The 22073-nt window shown below is 39.0% G+C and overlaps 1 protein-coding gene across 1 annotated transcript in view; it reads right to left on the minus strand.

The window, feature by feature from the left end:
- The window catches only part of cnot2 (CCR4-NOT transcription complex, subunit 2), a 79909-nt gene that overhangs the window by 38925 nt on the left and 18911 nt on the right, over positions 1–22073 (minus strand). Inside the window, 1 exon segment of the mRNA XM_069192293.1 lies at positions 398–520. Coding sequence (XP_069048394.1) covers positions 398–520 — 123 coding nt within the window.

Raw genomic sequence — 22073 nt, forward strand, 5'->3', positions numbered from 1 at the left:
CAGTAGGGATTACTTATAAATTCTACTTATGAATTTGTGTATGTGACAGTGCTTAATTGACACAATATAGCACATAAAAATACATCAATGTATGTAATAGTAAAGTGTAGTGCAGTAAGAATTACTTCTAATGTGCATTTTCCTTATACTGTAAGGCTGTCATGCTAAATTGAGTGATTCTGAATAGTTACTATAATTTCACTCGGGACCTAATGATTACCTAAAAACTAGAGACCCAGGAAATTGATGGTCACCTGTACGGTAAGACTATGTTGAGGAGCTGACTACTTGCTTGTTTGATCAGGGGCATTGCAGATTACAGGAGCCACAATAAAAAAGCTTTTGACTCCTTCCAGGCCGTGCAATTCATGAGGAGATGCCTAAAAGGCTCACTTACGTCTTTTTCTGATCGATGTGGGAACATCGACGGCTGGCTGTAGTAGAGGCTTTCATCAGGGTAGTCACTTTCGACCCCCTCTACAAACTTCTTTCTTGTAGCACTAAACATGCTGTTTGTCACCTGTAGTAAGAGAAAGAGAAAGAAGTTTTAATCCACTGACAGCGGGGACCGCTACTGTCAGAAGACAGGTCTGGTCAACAGTGGGCAACTGGAGAAACCAGTCTTCTGTGATCTGATCGAGCACGGCAGCTGACTGGCCCGAATGCTGAAACAAAGCAGTAGTCACAGTGGCACTGCCAAGGAAAACTCTGGTGATAATGCTGGTTTGCCTGGTAAACAACACCTTCACTCTGATGTTGAAAATACACCTTTTCGCCTTCAATAATCAATAATAATCAAATTAAAAAGCTGATTCCTGAAAAGAATCATTACTTTAGCACGTGATTAATAGACAATCGACAAAAAAAAGGAAAAATAACCATTTTTTGAAGCCACTAACTCAAAACTAACTCCAGTACCACAAATCCTGCACACAGACAGCCTTTGCTAAAATAACATTAATACATCGTATTTATTAAGCCAAAATGTATCGTCTTGGCTGCTCCAGAAAGTCTTAACCCTGACAGCAGGATATGTACTACAGAGGGGAAAGCCTTTCGATTCCACCAATATAACTGTTTTTGAGTTCTGACTTATATTGGTTCAGTATCGAGTGGTGAAAAAAACAATTTTTTGAAATTCTGATGAAGAGAGTCTACTTGCGCTACAGATGGCACTTCAATTCAGCTGCTTCTGTGCCAGCTCTGCAGAAAGGGAGGCACGGCCTGACAGGACTCGGAGAAGATAGTGCTTGTGTCTCTCCAGTCTTCCAAGGTTAAGTGTGGGAGTGCAAAGGTGTGAGTTAGATACCAAGTGGCAATGGCGAAGTGGGATATAAAAAGAAATTAAATAAAAGGCTTTGTGAATCTTGTTCCCCAGGGAAAACTGTGATTCTAGAAGAAGGCGATTCAATTTGAAGGCTATGAAAAACAAACCTACTGTACTCTATTAATACATGCGGTACAAACTCATGCTGTAACAGTCTAAAATAAAGGAGTATGCAAGTTACTTGTGAACAGAAAGGAAGTGCAGGATTTCTTCTGGGGCTTTGCTTAGAAACTGCTTAACCTTATAGTTTGAAAAGTTTGCTCCAGAAGCGTATTTAAGCATAGGTTCAATGACTGGCTGTCTTGCGGTGACTCTAATTAACTTGCAGTGCAGCAGAGCAGAGAAAGCTGTCTCACAGACAGGTGAACAGAAGCAGTTAGCCACGCAGAGCAGCTTTCTATGCAAATATTCTCCACAACACACATTCTTCTAGGTCCACTTAGGAAGCACTAAAGTGTACTAGAGGAACAAACAGATCCCACTTTTTAAATCTTTAGCATGCCAATATTAGGAGGGGCACAGCTTTGTTGGATAAGAGCTATGTCCTAAAATGATATACCCACACAAGACCTCTCTTTGCTGTCTCAAGAGACGCATCTTAGAAATGTTAACAAGTACTGGGCTTTGGTTCCAGTCTCTGTCACTGCTCTTTGAGATCTCAGTCTTTAAAAAATATCCAACAGAAATGTCGTTTTGTGGGGAGTTGTGCAAGCATGCACTGGCTGCAAATGAACAAGTAATGGTTAAATCCATACTGAAAACCAGAAAAACAATCAGATGCGTCACACCTGAAGAAGGTCGTGTTTACCCTTTACCTTCTTCAGCATGGAATTAACTTTTACTGTCTTTCTGGTTTCTATTCTTAAAAGAGCCACATAAGGGAACTGAGGAAAGCTTTAAGTAGTATAAACTGGTATAAAACAGAAGAGACAACAGAAAATTCAATTTTTGATTAAAGGCGTTTACATACCACCTAAAAATGATAACAGGCACAAACCAATGAAGTGTATTACTCTCTACATTTAACAACACAACGACCAAATGTCAGCTACAATAGCTCATCACCGACATCAGTGGTTAGCATCCCCTCCGATTCCTTGTCCTTTTAAGATGAAATGTCCAGCCTAGGTCCTCAAAATTGTTTCTCTGCAGGATTTATATGTCTCTTTAAAATATCCCCACCTAAAGAGCTGGAAGTTGTTAAACATGTCTAAATTAGCCAATGATGAGGTGACTGGGATAGTTAAGAGGGAAAGGGAAATGAAAACCTACAGGGGCTTTCTGACTCTATGGCTCTGCATGTGATTAACAGGGACAAATATTCTTCCAGTTCCAGTTCTCTGATTGGACTAGAGGACTGAAGAGTTGTTCCATGTGAAAAGAGGACTCGAGATCTTTTAGAGAGTAATCTCTACAAGGGACAGGTTTTGAAAATTAAGCAGGCGTCTCCAAAAGGGGACCATCAATACATCTTAGCAAGCCGACAGTGACAGATCACCAAAACACAGAGTCCTAAACTGAATGATATACTAGGTCAGGGCTACAGTTTGTGGCTCTGGGGTAGGCATTCATCAGAGCCATGTTATGGTTAGTTAAGTATTACATGCACAATTATTTTAGGGCAATAATTCTATCAGATATTTTCTAATCCTTAGAATTCATAATCAATTAATAATGTAACCTTTGCATCATTATTGACTGAGTATTCATCTATATTTTTGTGCAAGGCTTATCAAGTGGTATTCTACCTAATGTATAAGAAAAGGAACAGTGCTACATCTTCATCTGTTTTGTACAGTGACGCATGTTAAGTTCCTAAATGAATAAATTCCAGGTTATTTTAACAACACAATAGAACATTTGGTAAAATACCTGCTGAAATGATACTTGTTCATATTACCAGTAGATAATGAGAATATTGAAATTGTTCCTTTAAAAACTGTTTAACAAACAAGTCTTCCGAAAAAATTAAATTCATGAGCTTTGTTTTGTATAAATGTATAGTTCAGGAGGCCATACTTTTTAACTAAAATCCATATGAACAGCCTGCATGTGACTGAAAACCTTAATGAAAAGTGTAATTGGTGTATAACGGTAATATCAGCTTTTATAAAATCTATGAACAATAATAAATTAGAGAGGTTGGGAGGATAATGGCAGCCCCTGCATGTGCATTACGTTCTAGGAAAACAGGTAACTCACAAGGCAAAGTTGTGCATTATCTAAAACCCAGGAGAGGGCTTTGACTGAAGCAGCTTTAATGGCTACAGGACATCATCTGAAATTTGATCAGCAATACTTTTTGTTCAGTGGCAGAACTTCTAAAAGCTTCTCTAGCATTACAATAATAAAGGCTTCATTCCTACAGGTTGCCTTCCGCTCTTCTATGTCATCTATGGGATGACCTTGAAGACAGGCGTGGAACAATGCAAGGAGCCCAGTGGTCTGTGGACAGGCCTTCTCAATTACTGGGGTGAATCGCTTTAGGGAGCTTAGGCCTCCAAGCGCTCAGATGTCATCTGAATCAATACGCTCTCTGCCCGATGACAGGGAAACCAGGTCAGAGAGAAACAGGAGTCCACATAGACTTCTCAAACATCCCTCTCAAGGTCTGTCAGCCACACCCAACATATAAACCTGGTTGCAATTTGTGGTGCGCTTCTTTTCCCTAAAACCAAATGCTTTTCAACTGATCAGATTTAGTAGCCCCAGAAGCCTGTGCACTGTACCTGAAGAAATAATAGGAGATGTCTGTTCATGTTGGTGAAAGTGATTTCTTCCCCAGTATTCAGACTCTTTTACATTGATGACAATGGACTAAGATGTCAAACATGCCAGAAAACAAACATGCTTCAGCTTTAGAAAAGGTTTTCAAAGAAACAAAAAACACATTACACAAACATCAGACTAGCTATGTAGTGTTTAGGAATTACTTAATAATAATTTAATTTTAATTAATGTAATGATCCAGCCATCCGGACGTGGAGATAGACCACAGCACATTAAATTCCACCTAAAGCTGTCTCCAATAATGGTGCAACTGTCTTAACCACAAACTGAACCATCTTACAAATGCTCAACATCTCACAAAGAGAACTGAACCCGAATACACCTAGAACACCAGTTCTCGCAGATCCAAGAATCGCCAAAAAAACACCAATACAAGCCATACCAAAATATACTCCAGAAAGGGCAATGCTAGAGACAATTGGCTTTCCTCTCTTCCTCTCATTCGTTCATGTTGGGAGCTTCTTGCTTCCCCTCCCTTGTATTAACAACAGTTCTACCAGAAAATTGATTTGCAACACAGAACGGATACCGTGCAACAAATGGATGGTACTGGGAGAGGCCCTCACACAGAACAGGAAACCGACACCACAGACCGGAGCTCGTTTATTTGACACCGGGTTTTTACATGAGCCTTTACAGATCTTTGTGATATTAAAGCTAGTATATTTACTGCAATTAAATGACTAACATTGTTCGATATAAACTTCCACAAGATGATTTGGGATCTCAGCTGAAACCTGCAGGCTCTAGCTTAAGCCCACTGAGTGTTTTTTATATTTACAACATCATTTCTACAAACCTGTACACAACCGCCAGAGAGCAATTCAAAAGCCACTTGACTGACAGAGTCTAAACTAATCGATTCAGTTGTCTGGCAGCTACAAGTCTCTAGAAGTGACCCACTGCAATTCTGACTGGATAGACTGTAAGGATGCAGTGTGCCCATAAATGAACAGCCACAGAGCAGAAGTGGATTTTCACCTGCTGCTCCTCAGTCTTGATCATTTAAAGTCAAAAAACACCCATATAAGTAGAGAGCAGTGTCCGATGTTCAAACGCAATGTCAAAAGTCAGAAATAAACTTGATGGAATGACCAGGTACTGTATACTGTTTTTACATTTCCTGCTTTGATTTTTGAAAAATACATTTCTGCCTTGGGGTAGGCAAGTACAATACCAACATTTTCTATGCCTGATAAAATCTTGTTAGATTTATAAACAGGAAATGAATGCATTAGAAAATCCATTAATTTCATTATTAGAGCAATTCTGGTTCACCCAAAAGGATTTTGGTATAGGTTATCCCTTCTCTGTAGAAATTAGAACTTTTATAGATTTTACTGTTATTAGTTTCATATCTCATAAAAAGAAGAGCGAAACGAAGGAATAATGTTTTTGTCATTTTATAGTTACACAGTGTATTTGTTTAGAGTGTTTGCAGTTTGTTAAAAAGGTAGTATTGAGCATACAACTGACTATCTCAGAATCAACACATACAAGTAAACACCCATGTTTTACCCATTATAACACCTTCCTATATCAATCAGTTTTACAACGGCCCATCTAAAGAAGTCATACCTACTGAATAAACTCAACAAATGCCTAAAAATCACTATGCTTCACAAAGAATAATCCTTGTGTAAAAAAAAGCTGATTAGCTAAGATAGTAGAGCTATAGCGATTTTTACAAATTCTTAGAAAAACAAAATTAAGCACGGTTAAAAACTGATTTGTCATCACTGGTAGATTTGAACAATTCAGTGTCAAACACTGAATACTTGTTTCCTCCTCCTGCACAGCCAGTCTCAAGATCACATATTTTAAATGACAGGAAGGGTGAAATTATAATAATTTGAACTGTCGGCATTATTCTTCCAGATGCCATCTTAGAAACATGACTGTATGCACACCCTAGAGACCACGTATGTTAAACATACACAGTGAGGTGGAGAGGTGCTAAATGACAACTTGACAAAGATATTTGTGTTCCTTGTTAATTCATGTTACTTGGGAAATTAGACATTCCACACACTGATGATCTCTTTTGCCCTAGCGCATCACAGAAGTGCACTTTCCTTCTTGGGTCTCGAGAGGTAGAAGCTGTAAAGCAAATGTCACAAAATGTCTTATTAAAATATTATCTTTAACATCAACATCAACTTACAGGTTAGGAGGAACTGTAGCAGAATGCCACCACAGAGAACTCAGAATGAACTCTTTTGGCATATTGCCTGGTGTACACCACAAACACAGATTCCTTAGGCAATGTTTTAACAATTAGTCTATTACAGGGCTTTCGAGAGACGCTGGTAAGCTCTCAGCCAGTTCACAGAATGTACATCGGCTCTTCACTGGTGTTAGAAAGGTCCCGAGGGAGAAGGAAACAGGGGCACCAAGACTTCTCAGTACCCCAATACTGTGTCCCCGTATATCTGCACTAATCTGAGTCTCTGTGATCTGAAACAATAAAATGAATAGGAGCTAGACAAGACTAAGCGATTTTATCACTGTTTTTCTTCCATAAGTAACCCCCTGCCTGCAACCAACTAACAGTCCAGGAAAAGAAAAAAAGAAAGAATGAAGCCTCTCGTTGGTTGTATTAATTTCTTTCACATACCCAGCATCTCAGGTGATTCGCCAGGAATCGTTTGACCATTTCCTTTTCTAATTGAAAAAAGCAAAAATCCTAATCCCCTCCAATATATCTCCTCCTGACCACCACATGAAGCAAATGCAGTATGGCATACCAAGAAATGTAGCTCAACCATTCAAAAGAGAAGCCCTCACTTTTTTCTCCCCTTTTCCAGGGGATTGTTTCGGTTCTCTGCCGCTGTCACGATCCGACACTGCTCCTCTTTCTCTTGCCCGACTGCCCGTTCCTTCTCTCTACTGTCCACTGTCCCACCGCCAGGGCCTGTACATTCTTGAGGGGGCAGAATGAGCCACCCCTCGACACCTGAACTGCTTGGTCCCTGAATGCCTTATGGAGTCTCTTTAGACAGCACCTGTGGTCTCTCACACCGCCATACACTTTCATCACCTACAAATACTGCTCTCTGCTCAGTCACATACCGCCCTTATTGCAATCACACCTGTAATTATTCCTTGCCCGCATGAGGGATACCATTTTCACTCTGCTCTGCACAGCCGTAGTACTCCCAGTGTGCCTGCCTCACAGATCCGGTCATTTTTATTTTTTACTTCTTATATCCTATTGTATTTAAAATATTAAATACAGCAGGGGATGATCTCTGGGCAGCTAGACAAGATGGCTAACTAGCTGCTACTGTGACACAAGAATCACGCCTGGAAAGGGATACCTATGCCATTCAATAACCTGCATAATAATTTGGTTTGCATTTGAATATGATAAAAAAATGCATTAGGTCCTTTTTAAAACCCTTTATTCCCATATCACTAAAGATGAGCAATTTCATCATATTAAAAAAGGATTGTGAACACCTGTTATTTTGGGGTTTAAGCACTAGTGAGCTAAGAAAAGCCTTACGTTTCTAAAATCAGTACTCTTCTAAGGAACATAGCTGTTTTGATTAGAATATTGCAGCTTTAGACATTACAAGGTTACGTCATGTCTTTGCCACATCCCAAGATCCCCAGCAGCCCAGACATCTTTCTATTTTTTTTGGACAAGTCAGGGGACTAATTTATAGCATTCAGGCAGCGTATTCATGCATGTTCATTCATTCACTTACAATACGCACATGCAGAACTTGTCTCATTTTAAAAGTGCTCTACAGGTGTACTTGGAAAATTAACAGTTGGTACCTCAGAGATCTACGTTCTAAGGTGACAATTATGTGGCATACAACAGAGCTCTTTGGAGACGCTGGCCTATGTCATGCTCCCCTCTCCATCACAGATTCTGATGTCTTGGTGGGGGGGCACAGGCCCAGCTGGGAATCATATCACACAATTCAGAACACTTCTCAACACCATAACACAGGGAAAACTAAACACTGCCCCCCCCTGGCACAGCTGAAAACCTTGAAATGTGCCTCTCATTTTCTTTTGTACTCTACAACTGCCACTGTTATCTTGAACTGAAAAAAACATCCTAGAAAGTGCACAGATTACTTAGCTTTACAATCAATAGTTTTAAAATTTACAAAACCAAAGAAATGAAGGAAAGCTTTCTCATCTGTGAAAAGGTTGCACCCTACGGTTTTTCCACTTTAAAGCCACAATACAAAGCTTGAATGACAGTCCCGAGAGAGAGAGAGAGAGCACAGTAGACTTTTACACAGCCTCTACAGTAAACGAGGTTTCCCCTGATCAGACGTGCCTCAAACAGGTCAAGACTGCTGTGAACTTTCCCAGAGGAGTCCACAGCCCTGAAATATGGGTGTTGCGCTCGGCTCATCTGTACTAAGATTAAGCAGCACTCCAGTGTTTACCGTAAAAAACAACAAGCGGGCAGGACTGTGTTTGTGTCAGCTGAGCTGTTCTTTTGAGAGGAATGAAACGGAAACCACATTTCGGCGGCGGCGGCAGCTGGCAGGATTTTAAAACGTAGTGGGCTGGGCCAGAAGCTTACAGCAGCGCGATGACCCAGATCTGCGATTGCCGGAGCTCGTCCTGCTGGCGGTACATCACTCAGAAGTGGCAGAAGAGGCTCCGCTGTCAGGTGGAGGGGGTGCAGGAGAGTGTGTGGTCTGCAGAGGGGGGGGGAGACCTAGAGGACTGTGTATGAGGGCCATTTAACAGCCAGATCTTCATCAAAGCACACAAACACATGAGCAAGTCACGCGGACAATTTAAATAAACATGCTAAAATGGGCTTTAGTTAAAAAAACAGAACGTGAATACTCCATTAGATTTGTTTTGTTTTACTATCCCAAACAGCTATATGCAAATGTCAACCTTTGGATCAAATATCCTTGGTACATTTGCACACTGACCATGTCAGATGTGTATTAATGCACAAGACACATATACAAATAGGAAATCTGGTGGAGTAGAACATCTAATAGTAATTCTTTATATTCTACAATCACTTGATCTTATGTTAAGTGTTCTTATATATTCAAAACAAATCATTGACTCATTGCTAAAATAATACTACAGTACTATAGCAATTTTCTGCCTTGGGAATTAGCTCTATACTGTTGATCAAGTTATCCCTGGAATGAATCAGCATGGTAACATCGAATGGATACAGAGAGAATTAATAACACTGGGTAGCTCTCTTAAGAATAAACTGTTGAACTCCTTAAACATTCAATTCTTTATTTTCAGGCAGAAGATTGGAGGAAAGTTTCAAGTATTTAAATGACTTAAGGAAACTTGGAATTTAACCAACACTTACAAGGAAGGCTGTTTAGTGACAGATCAATATCAATGCAAAGAAGTCATGGGAAAGAATGTATATGTAACCCTAAGAATAAAGATGCATATTGACATCTTAGATATAAATCACTCATATGCAAAATTATACATCAATCAGCTATTTCTCGACAGAAGCCAGATTATCTTCTCGACTGGGTAGTTTGTTCCCTACTCCCTCTTTCTGTAAAATCTCTCTGATTTACGGATAGCCAATATTTAAATATCTGCACACTGATTTGCTCGAAGACTCTCACCCCTCACTGGGTAAGCATACTTAGTTCCAAGATTTATGCTTAAGGTAAACAATGCTAATTTACCATTGGAACATGAGTGAATGTTTTTTAATCCTTCTGGGTGTTCACAACCATAACACATAAACCAGTTGCGTTTAGGTATTCTTCTGCTGTACTTGAGTAATTTGGCACCATTAATTGCTAACTTTTTATGTTGTTTAGGTTTTAATTTCTCATTAATCAGTTATGTGGAGAAACAAAATATACATGATTTCAACAGCAGTCATGAACACAAAATACAACATGAAGCAATCGAATACAAACTAAATCCCAGTAACAGTACAAGTTAAGATCAAGCATCAAGCCGTCTGGTGATAGCCATACTGTGCATTCAGTGCGCATGATCTAAATAAAACATTTCATTGTTTAAAATGTTCAAATTCATGAATCAATATTATTTTTACAAATGATCCCTTTAAAATACTATGCTACGCTATAACTAATTTAATACTCTTGCAATCTCTGTAAAGAAAGTGAAGGCGACAACAACTGAGGGGAGAGAAAAGTAAAAATTAAAAGGAGGGGACCACTCATCCAAGATAAAAAGATTTTCGAGACCACTCAGAAGTGCTCGCTTAGAAGGAATGGGTTTACTGTAACACAGTAAACTCAATTACTTTAACTGATTTATGAATAAGAAAGAAAATAAACCGTTTGCTACATAGACATTTTATTGAGGCCTACTATATAGTTTCAGGTGCAACTATTATTTTTTAATTGAAAACATGTTCAAGATTGCCTACGAGTGGATGTCAAGCAAAAGTCACAGAAAACTAATTTTCTTACATGACAGAATTATGGCTGTAAAGTTTTCTAATAGGTCAACATGTAAGGTACTATATACTTTATATTTTTTAAAACACTACAGAAAAACCTGACCATTTAATATGTTAAGGAACTAAGGCAGCGTTTTTCCAAAAATGTGACAGGTTTGCAGCGCAGATTCACAATCACTCAAGGCAACAAGTCGTTAATGCCATTTACTTGTCAGTAATATAAAATAAATGACCTGTGCCCGTTCAGATAACTTCTGGATACCATTTTAAGTCTTTCAGTGTTTATAAAAATACCATATGTAGCACAGGAAATGGCTGGCTGAAAAAAAATGTTTTTCAGTTTCTTAAAAGTTTCAGTAATGTTTTCTTTTATGTAATATGCAGTTTTTTTTCCCCACTACATATAGCTCAGGAACGGCTCTATTTTGCGGTCAGTTGTAAACATAGTTTGGCAATATGTTTATTAAAATATTTTAGGTGTGCCTATTGGAGTCTTCAGATGGAGAAGGTCAGATCGCCTGCATTTACAGTGCCTACAGAAAGCCAACACTTACACACACCTAGAAAAATGGGTTGGATAAGTTTACAAACTCCTTAGTGAAGGGAATTGCCAATATAACTATTTGCTTTCCAAATAACACAACAAGCTAATTTAGCCTCCACCTGTGTGCAACTGTAGTGATTCTGATAATGTCAGAAAAAAACAGCTGCTCATGTTGAGTAGTGCATCTCTAAGTAAAGAGTCAACTATGGGCAATAAGGAGCTATCAAAAGGCCTCCAGGATAAAGCAGGTAGAGCAGGAGACGGATATAAAAAGGATTTCAATACACCAATTATTAAGACGTGGACAAATATTAAGAAGTGGATGGAGTATGGTACCAAGACCCTGCCTTGTTACAGGCTGTCCATCCAAACTGGATGACGGAACAAGAAGATCTCTGAACAGAGAGGCTAACAAGAGGCCAATGGCAACTCTGAAAGAGCTACAGACTTCTATGGCCAAGATGGAAGTTCACCTTTCAGCGTGACAACATCCCAAAGTGCACAGTCAATGGAACTGGAGTTGCTAAATATCAAAAACGTAAATGTCCTCGAGTGGCCCAGTCAGAGTCCTGACCTCAAATCAAGTGAAAATCTGTGGAACAACTTGAACGCTGCAGTTCCTCAACGGTCCCCATGCCATTTGACTGAGCTAAAACAGTTCTATAAGGAGGAATGGGCAAACACTGCCAGATCTAGGAGTGCTACATTGGTACAGACCTATTCAAACAGGATTATGACTGTAATTCAAGGGTCTGTACCCTTACCAAGTTTTTATTTATAATTACTTTTCAGGATGTTTGAGCATTTGTTCTTCACTTGGACGTTGTGTGTTACAATACATAAAAGTTTCTTGAGTCCAACACAAAATGTGTTGCTTTGGAAAGGGTATGTAGACTTTCTACAGGCACCATACATTATACTATTTGAGAGTATTCCAGAAAGTCTGGCGAACTACTTTGGGAACTCGCCTTACCATCACATCTCTTTGACCACACTCACAGAGGGCAGACACTACGGATCGCAGTTTTCAGTCACGGCTCTTCATTCTTTGCCATCTCTGCACAAGGCTGACAGCCGAACCACGTACAAGCTTTGTGATAAACATGTTATGGAGACTGTACCAACACTCACTCGCTTGACTTGTGACCTCTGCCAAATTTAAACAGGATTACTGAGGCAAAAGGGCTTAAAGGTTTAACAGCTTGTTTTATATTCTGACCTGAACTACAGCAGCCCATTTATATTAAAACTTAGGCTCTTCTAACAAAGACACGAGAGAACGCTGCCAGCCCCGAGTGAAGTACACAACAGCTGCTTAGAAATTAAACTTCTTCCCAGGAAAGGAAACACACAAATAGCCACAATTATTTCTGGTGCAAAAAGAGAAGTTAACTACCTGAGCAGATGCGATAGAGGGATAAGTACTGCAGGCTTTGATGCAATGTAGTAGAAATCTTATAAAGTATCACGAACTTGTAGCAGTGCACTACGTGGCATTTTAGACACAAAGTATCCATTATTAGCAATTCATGGTTTCTGGTGGTAAGCAAAAAAAGTAATTACACATCAGTACATTTTCAAATAGGCAATTCTTAGTATATTGTATATTTGCAAACCTTGCACTTCTATTCTGCTGGAGAATGAGTTGGAGCACTGACATTCAAAGCTCAAAGAAAACTACTCTGGGCAGACCCAGAGTTTGGTGTTGAACATAAAAGACAAAGAGGGAATCCAATTCAAGTATTAAAGGGTTCGACAAACTTTAACCTTCTTAACTTCGACATCACTGAAACACAAACCAGAGGAGGAAATTGTGAGCTAAGGCGATGTGCAATTGAACCCAAGAACAGGAGGCACTTCTTTCAATAAAGAGGGAACAAGCAACCAATCTATGGCTCACGCCATTACTTCTTTCAAGAAATGTCTGGATGAGATTCTCAGATCAATTGGCTACTAAACACCAAATGGGTTGAATGGCCATATCTTGTTTGCTGACTTTCTTTTTTCCTTATTTTTTTCCCAGCGTAGCAGGGGCAGAACAGCTGCCCTTTTCCTTATATTTTATTTTTTTCTCATATTCTTAGTTTCCCCTAGACCTGCTTGCTGTCTGAGTTAGCGCAGCAAAACAATACAAGAGTTTTGTACTGTGGAAACATTTCACCTTGACTGTTGGGAGAAGAAAACTCAATTGAGCTGGCAGCCCAGTATATGATCTCCTGTCACCGCCTGAGGAAGAGAGAGTGTGTCAGCCTCCCGAATAATAACGGTTTTTACCTTAAGTTTCTGCTAAGTCAACTGGTGAAGCAAGTTTTCACTTTTCCACCTGAACAGTAGTGAAGTAGGCCGGCTGGCACATAATGGTTTCCCCTCCTGTGTGTGAAGTGTTTCGAGGTCCTTTGGGCTGACAAGTGACATATAAACGCAGTGAATAATTATCATTACTAATTCAACTGTGTTGAGGCATTAAAAACAGCCAATTCTTTTGCTTCTAATACTAATTTGCTGCATCTGTAAAGCATCTCAGTATATCATTCTACAGTTAAAAGAACCCTGACACTAAGGTTGCCGGAGGAATTGGAATATAGTATGTTGCTGGTAAAAAAAAACCACAATGCACATTGATAAAATATCACACTTCTTGTATGTGTAGTGAAATACACATCAATCTTTAAAGGATGAAGACAACAGTGTAGGCTAGCTCCATCGGAATAATGAGAGCCTCCTTGCGGAAATCATTTCAAACTATAACACAATGGTCCCTGATGGTATAATGGCTGCAAAACATACAGTTATTCAAACCAAACACCAGAGGTAACTAATGAAAACTCACAAAACAGGGTTTTTATCATCACAGTCTTATGAAAAGGGCCTTCATAACTTTCCACTAAACTGTAACATCGATTCCCAGATATATAGACAGTGAAGCATGCAACACTAAGTAACTTACAAGCCAAGCAACATTTAGCATAATTGCTCGATGAAATCTATGTCATCAAAAAGCAAATTAGGTAGGGTGCTGACATTTCTAATGCAGACAGGTAGGGATTCAGTGAAGCACAAAATAAAAGACAGACACCATGCAGACGTATAGTGTGGTGCTACAGGCACTGAAAGAACACAAACACAAATAACTGATGCCTCTGTAATGCGAGACAAGTATTACCAATATGAATGAAAATATCAAATTTGCTCCATTATGCTGCAAAGGCAACAGTGGTTTTTATTTGCACCTGGCAGACGGAGCCTCCTCTGTTCTGCACAAGGCTAACATGTCTAACGTCATGCACACAAACAACTGACCTGCTTTCAGACAGAAATCCTGAACCCTTAATTATAAAAAGGACTATTTCAAAACACTACAAATCCCCTGGCAGACTCTACAGGCTGTTCTGCCCCTGCTACGCCTACTGCCTCAGGCCTTTACTGTCACCATCTGTGCCACCGCTGATCTTCGTTCAACACAGGCTCACCCAGCCAATGTCAAAGCCCAGAACAGGAAACAAGCTAAAAGTGGAGACATCAGAAACTAACAACTGGGCCAAATGTGGCTCACTCCAACTTAATAAATTGTGCCTAGCTGCTTACAAGCCAAGGCCAAGTGTAACAATCTATTTTTATCCAGCCCCGAGGTACCATCCTTTGTAGTCAGACACACCACATACCGTTAAAGGTACCCAAATTCACAACACCCCAACTATTTATTATTAACAGGGGGTGATAGACTAACAACAAATAAATCAGGTATAACTAGAGTGGCACTAACCAATCTGGTATTTCTCCCTTCCCTTAAACAGCATTCACACTATTGCTTGGCAATTACTTTATTAATTTGCACATTAAACACTATTTGTCATAGCTCAGGATGGTACTTACCTGGCCAATAAAAGCTAGAATTAACATTGCGACTGGTACACCATTGCAACTCCGAAAGGCACTGCTCACATTTCTTGTGGTACCCTTTAGAGGTCACAAAAGCTTCTACACAAAAATTTAGCAATGACTGAGGAAAAGGTCCTGCAGGGTCTGACAAACCTGTGATTCTTCATTAGAAGTGGATTACATCTACAAATACCAACAGCCCTTCAAAGGATTCAGCCCAGCTGACTCAGGTGCGCTGTCGCTTGTCACTGTTAAAACACAAGTCTGTGAACTAAAAGGTGTATCAGCGACAGAACACGTGCCGGGACTACAGCACCTCTACATACCCTTTTCAAAGCAATGCATTTTGCTGCCTAACAGCCTGAAATCAAGGCACATTAAAAAATTACCTTTATTTACAGATTCTAACAGGCAACCTCCAAGTGACAATAAAAACCCACACATATTGAAAAGTAATTATAACTGAAAACCTTAAAAAATGGGTTTGAATCATAGGTAGTAATACTGTCGTAACTGAAACTAACTCAATAATACACATTGCTGTGTAAACGGGTACAAACCTAGGATGCTTTAAAAAAGTGTCGGCCAAATAGAAATAATAAAAGTCATTTGTAGCATATGAAATAAATCTACTGTTACAAACAATACTGCAAAACGTAACTGCAATACTGGTTTTAAAGCACTTTAACATTAACATTAAAGTAAAAGTTTATTTTCTTATTAGTCACGTTAAATTACTTTAGATGTAAGAAGGATATTCAACTGATTTAGCTTGAAGACATACACAGCTTTTCAAAAGTGAAAGCACATGAATGAATGGGAGTAATAAAGAGAGTGGAGCACTGCCAAATTGCTTCACTTTGGCAACATCCTCCTGAGTGTGTAACATCCATCGGAATGAGAAGTCTTTTACCACTGACTGCCCAAAATCTTTTTTTATGTATTTAAAACCAGAATGGTACTTCTAGATGAAGTAAAACATCAAATGTGTAAATGTAGCTATCAAACATAGTGGCCACAGTTCCTCCTCTTATTTTGAGCTTGGCAGGAAGGCTTTTGGTCCCCCTGCACATGAGAACACTTCTAAAAGGAAAAGGCCATTCGGCCCATCTAAGCCATTTGGTAGTTAGTACAGGTAGTTGACTAAAGATGGAAACAGCAATGTAAAGTCACCTCATAGGGAATTAATCCACCACATGCAGTCAGTCCAGCCTGTATGATCTGTTGGAAAGCCATCCAGTGTCTGGAATTCTGCGGGAGAAATCCAGCGACTGTCAACTGAGGAGTACTTGATAGAGGTAGAAAACACTCTCAGGTATTGCTCCAGAAACTCCCCTAACCGCTGGACGGGTCTCAGATCTGGTGATTGAGAAAGTCATGACATGTAGAGAACATCAGGGTCAGGGTCATCAAACCACTGGGTGACCACGTGCGCTCTGTGGGTGGGATCATTGTCACCCTGGAGACACCCTTCCTGCCAGCAAAGAACTGCTGCAACACGGGGTGAAGATGATCAGTGTCATTATGTAGTGTACCTACCTTCTAAAGAAACAAGGGCACCCAAACCATGCTGGGACAAGGTGCTCCACAACACTACAGAACCACCAGAGCCCTTCACTGCTGGTAACAAGCACTCAGAGCTGTTGAAATCTTTAAGTTGGTTCCACATGTGTACTTATACATGACCATAAGTATGCTGGAATGTTATTTGGTTAATTACAACATCAGCCGCACCTGTGTGGAAGCCTTTGCTTTCAATATACTTGATGTCCATCATTTAGCGTTGCAATTATTTATTGTCCCCTACATGTACCTAACTGATTGGAAGGTCTCCCTCAGCCATTTCTAAAAAGATGTCAATGGTATCAGCTTCAATGACATGGCTGGGTAACTTGTTCCATTCTCCCACAAGCCTTTAAAAGACATCCCTCCTGCTGTCAGTTTTAAACGCACTTCTACAAAGTCCATTTAAAATTTATGTCCACAGTAAGCGGCATGAGCACAGCTCAATTTCATTGGAAAATGAATTTCAGCACAGACCTCCAGGAGCGACATGAAGGAATATCTTATGAGCTTTGCCACTAGATTAGACTCATATCTGAGGCCTTGCCAGAACCAAAAAAGTGTTTAAAAAAATAAAGAATGTGCAGAAATAAAAGAAATGCAAAATTAGAATAAAGGGCAACTCGATATAGAGAAAAAATAGGACTATGTGTCGTTGTTGCACAGATTCTAGTTTTGTTACCGCTCACTTCTTCTTGACAGCTGAGATAAAGTGAGTTGCCTTCCAAAGCCCTCGCCCCTAGACATGCCACCATTAACCGTGCAGCAAACCTTCACAACTAGTTGTACCGCGCACACAGCTAAATTACTGTCCTCGAAGGTGCGGTATTCTTATGAATCAAATATTTTTGTGGTGTTTTTCTTTTGTAATGTATCTTACTCCCAAACATGACTTAAAACCTATATAACAAAAAAAAATAAATAAAGCTAAGCCCTTAACTGAAACAAATTTCAAACAACTTGTAAATGGCCTTCACATTTTCAGAAAGGCACCCTCTTTCAGTTTTGAACAACACACACTTACCCCCAAACAACAAGATACACCTGCAATATCTTGTCTTACATTAACCTTAAACACAAGCATTGCAAATCCTACAGGCAAGAGAAGTCTGACATTTATCTTTGTTCATGGAAATAAACTGAGAAGCCACTCTTAATTACAAAATAAACTGTGTATTGAGTTCAACCAGTGCTCCTCGCTTAATACTTCAAACTGTTCAAGGAGCCCAAACACAACTCCTTAACAATCCAGTGATCTACAGAATCACTTGGCAGAAATAAATCTCCTTGGCAGCTTCAGTTTAAAAGCACCATGAAGGGGACATTAAAAAACTGAACAAGTTGTTTACAGGCTACTGGGAGTTAGGTCGTAAATTTCTGGCCTGTCACACAGGTAGAACTAGTTTGATATATTAAAATTGAGGTTTCTCCTTAAGCTGTTGCTACACTGAAATGCCCACTGGTGTGCTTTCAACACTACACTCTACACACTACAGTCATTTTATAGACATTGTTGCCTTTTAATTTTCAATTTGTCTTTAAGTCTGCTGTTGACCCAGTAGTGATCTCTTTTCAGAGTCCCGACAGAATTTGTCTGTTACACTAAGACCTCCATCTTGACTATGCTGATGCTGCTCTTGAGACTCCTGCTTCTCTTAGAAACACCGGAGTAACATACAGAAAGCTTTCCCATGTGTTCTGATATATGAGTGTAAAGATGCAGAATCAGTTACTAGTAGCTCAGAGCAGATTATTCTCATGTAAACACACACACACCGTGTACACACTGTATATTGCTGGCAGCAGCATTTTGACTATGTTGTAACCTGATCTAATCAGATCTCAGAAGCTGTGCAAGCCTGGGCCTGGACAACACTAGCACAGGAGACATCGAAGAAAAAGCAGGTGTCTGCTGCAAGCGTAACCAGCAGGCAATACTCTTCCCTTCAGAACAGAACTTACAAGGACTTACTTCAGACGAGATGTTAAACTGAGTTCCTGACGATTCTGTTATTAAAGATCCCATGGCACTTTTTGAAATCTAGGGTTGAATGATCTGCACTATTTAAAGTTCTCTTATTTGTACTGTTGAATCAATCTCTCACTTACCTGATCTAGTGTGAAATGGTGCTATTGCCTTTATGTAAAATGCTTTTATATTTTTGGATGAAAAGTGTTGTATAAAATCAAGCAAATCATATTATATAACAGCACATATACACAGATGTCTACAAAAGTTAAAATAGTTGTTTACTAATAAATTTAGCTAAAACAATTCCATAGAATCATTCATAAACTATGCTTATTTCTAAAACTGCTCAATTTTCCTTCTGTGATTTCAAATGTTCATTAAATGCCGGTTAATTCTAGTAAGTTGTGATAAAAGTTCCTGGTGAATTACCTTGCATCCCTTACTTGCTGGATAACTTACAGAACCAATGGCTTTGGATTGCAAGACACTTTAGATAGGATTTTCCTCACTATAGTAAAACAAAGGTACTTCAGAGTACAAACCTCTGAATAAAAACAAAAACTAAACAAGCAACTTGCATTTGAGACCAGGAACAAGAGGAGAGCTGCAGGCAGTGTCTATGAACAACTCATGGTCAGGCTGTTGATGAAGATCCTCTTGCTTCCTTAAGTACACTCCCCTGGGTGGGCACACCTAAACGTCTATTTGCTTTCCAAGCTACACTTTTCATGACCAAAACCAACTTTTATTAATTGTTTTTCAAAATATCGTAAATGCAAGTGATCTCCAACATCCTCTAAACATGACCATTACGTTTTCTCTGCAGTGAAACCATTGTATAATAAACAAACAAATGAATACTGCAATTCTTACAACAGCACTTTGAACAGAAACTGAACAACACCGAATAATATATATATATTTTACCAGCAAATCACAACACCATGGGCTATCACAAAACAACCCAAGCTTTTCAGAACTGTTTCATAACTCCATATGTCAGCATAAAGCAAATGAGCCTCTTTTCATAGGAATATTCATCTGACGTTTCAGAGTAGCACCAAAGTATATTGATAACTTATCGATAATTTATCAGTTCTCCAGTAACATGTAAGCGCAAAAGCAAAAATTTGCTAAAATACATAAAACATGTTTTCCCTTACCTTAAAAAAGTGCTTTAATTTTACTCTAGAGATTTGCAAGTTTATAAAAATAACACATTCAGCAAAAAGATGGCTCTTGAAGCACCCCAATGAATTCAAACTGACCAGCTTTAGAAAAGGGTCGTCAAATAGGTTAAAATAGTTGACATTCAGCAAAATAAGACCATTCAGTGACTAAAACCCTCTTCTCTAAAGCATGACTTACGTAGTTTTTTATTTTCTTATGAACTGTGTATAAACAAATAAATATCATAAAAGTGTAAAAAAGATTTTAAAAAATGTGTAACTGTAACAACAGATAAAATAGGAGAAAATGTATTATTTTCATTATTTGTATCATTTCTTGTATATTTGAGAAAAACCCAATCCAGGCCCTGTCTTCAGTAAAATCCTACAGATTACTTTTTAGATTTGTTCAATCACTTTCAGATTTTTATCCAAGATGGTAGACATTTGATAGATGGTAGGTGGAAGATCTAGAAAATGAAATTCACACCCTGAGTTGCCACAACTTGAGAAATTGACTTTTGCAGAAAGACAATAAATTTCATCTGTGCTTTTTTTCCCCATGTTTTGGTTCTGGATATTTCTTTACAATGTGTGTACTGAGTAAAACATGACAAATCCGAAGGTTCAGACAGGATGTCCAAGGGGTTCTCTGTAATTGAAGACCCTACCCACACCTGTACTGTGTATACTTTCCAAGATCATTCAGGATATTAAAGGGTACATCTATTCCAAGAGGACACTGACCTTGCCTTCCATTTGGGGGAGGGGATGGATAAGGTTAAAGAAATAGAAGATTAATTACCTACAACCAACCAAACAAGAAAGGCAGAATGACCCATTAATATGTTTCAATGATAGGTTTTATGATTTTCCACTCCAGTATGCTGAATAAGCTTCCACTCAGTTTTGACAAAGCCTAAATGCTACAGAAACATTACAGAGAAAATGTACAAGGGGAAGAAGCCCTTGTTGAAACCTTGTTGTTGGACGATCCATCCTCCATGTCTTCTACCTTCAAAGTGAACAGTCACCATCCTATTTTTAAACTGAACTGTGGAAATTGAACTTACTGAAAAAAATATATAGTTGAAACCTATAGATAATGTAACTGAGGTATTATTTTTATTCTTCTACAAAATTATTCGTACCTGCCACCAGTTAAGATGAAAGTGAAATTAATTTGACCTATTCTTTGCATTCGAGTACAGGAGAAACACAAAAAAACCACTTTGCACTTGGGAGTGTTTAATGTGAGGTCCTTTCTCCCCAGTTCTCTATAATCATGGCACCAGACTTTTCCACAGCAGATAGGAGTATCTGAAGGCTACCTACTTATCTTCAGGTTTTCCATGAACAACCTGCTCAGCTTTCGGGAAACTGAAAGAACTTATTCCACGGTGCACTAAAGTACTTGCTTCTCCTAGAAGGATAACAAAGATGAGTCACTTGCTGAATAACAACAGACCTTACAAAAATATAAAGGGCGGGCAGGAAGGAGCAATCTTGAATTTGTTAGGTGGCTTTGGATATTTTTAGGACTTCTTAGGGTCCCGCAAATGAACATGGGACACAATAATGAGGGAACTTTGTAAGAAGTGAACAAAATGCACAGTGACTGATGCTCATTGCACATGATCCAATTCATATCTGGAGCAATAAGATATGAAAGGTTATGTATGCCCAATTTATACCATCCAATGTAAGAGCCTGGAGACCTCTTTAGCTCTCTCAGGTGTGCCTCATATTTGAAATGGAGGTTAAATATAATATAATAAAATCCTGTTATTATTTATAAAATCTAAAAGGCAAGTGAACTGCATCTATCATATGAGATATCACAGCAGATCCACTACAGAGGTATATTGATACTGTCCTACCAAGAAATTAATTGAGATGCTGGAGACTCGTATTATAGTATCATGTGACTCCATCTGAGATCGACTGACCTGCACTTCTTAGTCATTGAGCACCTGGAAGGTCAAACCCCAAAATGTCCCTCACGGATCTTACCCAGTGAGAATTAAAATGAACTTTTTAATGTAAACATTTTCTGCATTTGGTACCTAATTTAACCCAGATGTTCCACCACCATGTTTTCTGAACATACCCCAACACTAAAGATCTTTAAGGCAGCAGATTGTGTAGCTGGAACAAACCAGCGTTTTCATATTTAAAGATTTATAAACAACATGAAAATAACCAAAGAGGCAAATCAGAAAAGGGCATTTACAATGTGGCGGGAAGTCCGCGTAATCTGTTCTCCAGAACATCTTCATATTGTCAGGGGCAAAAGATAATCTCCTCTAGTTTGTACAAACCACCCTCAGATAGAGCACTGTAGTGGCATAAAAAACATATTGAGCATCGGAATAACTCGATTTGGCAAGACATGTAAATTCAATACCCACTCG

This window comes from Lepisosteus oculatus, chromosome 7, assembly GCF_040954835.1.
Source record: "Lepisosteus oculatus isolate fLepOcu1 chromosome 7, fLepOcu1.hap2, whole genome shotgun sequence".
NCBI lineage: Eukaryota > Metazoa > Chordata > Actinopteri > Semionotiformes > Lepisosteidae > Lepisosteus > Lepisosteus oculatus.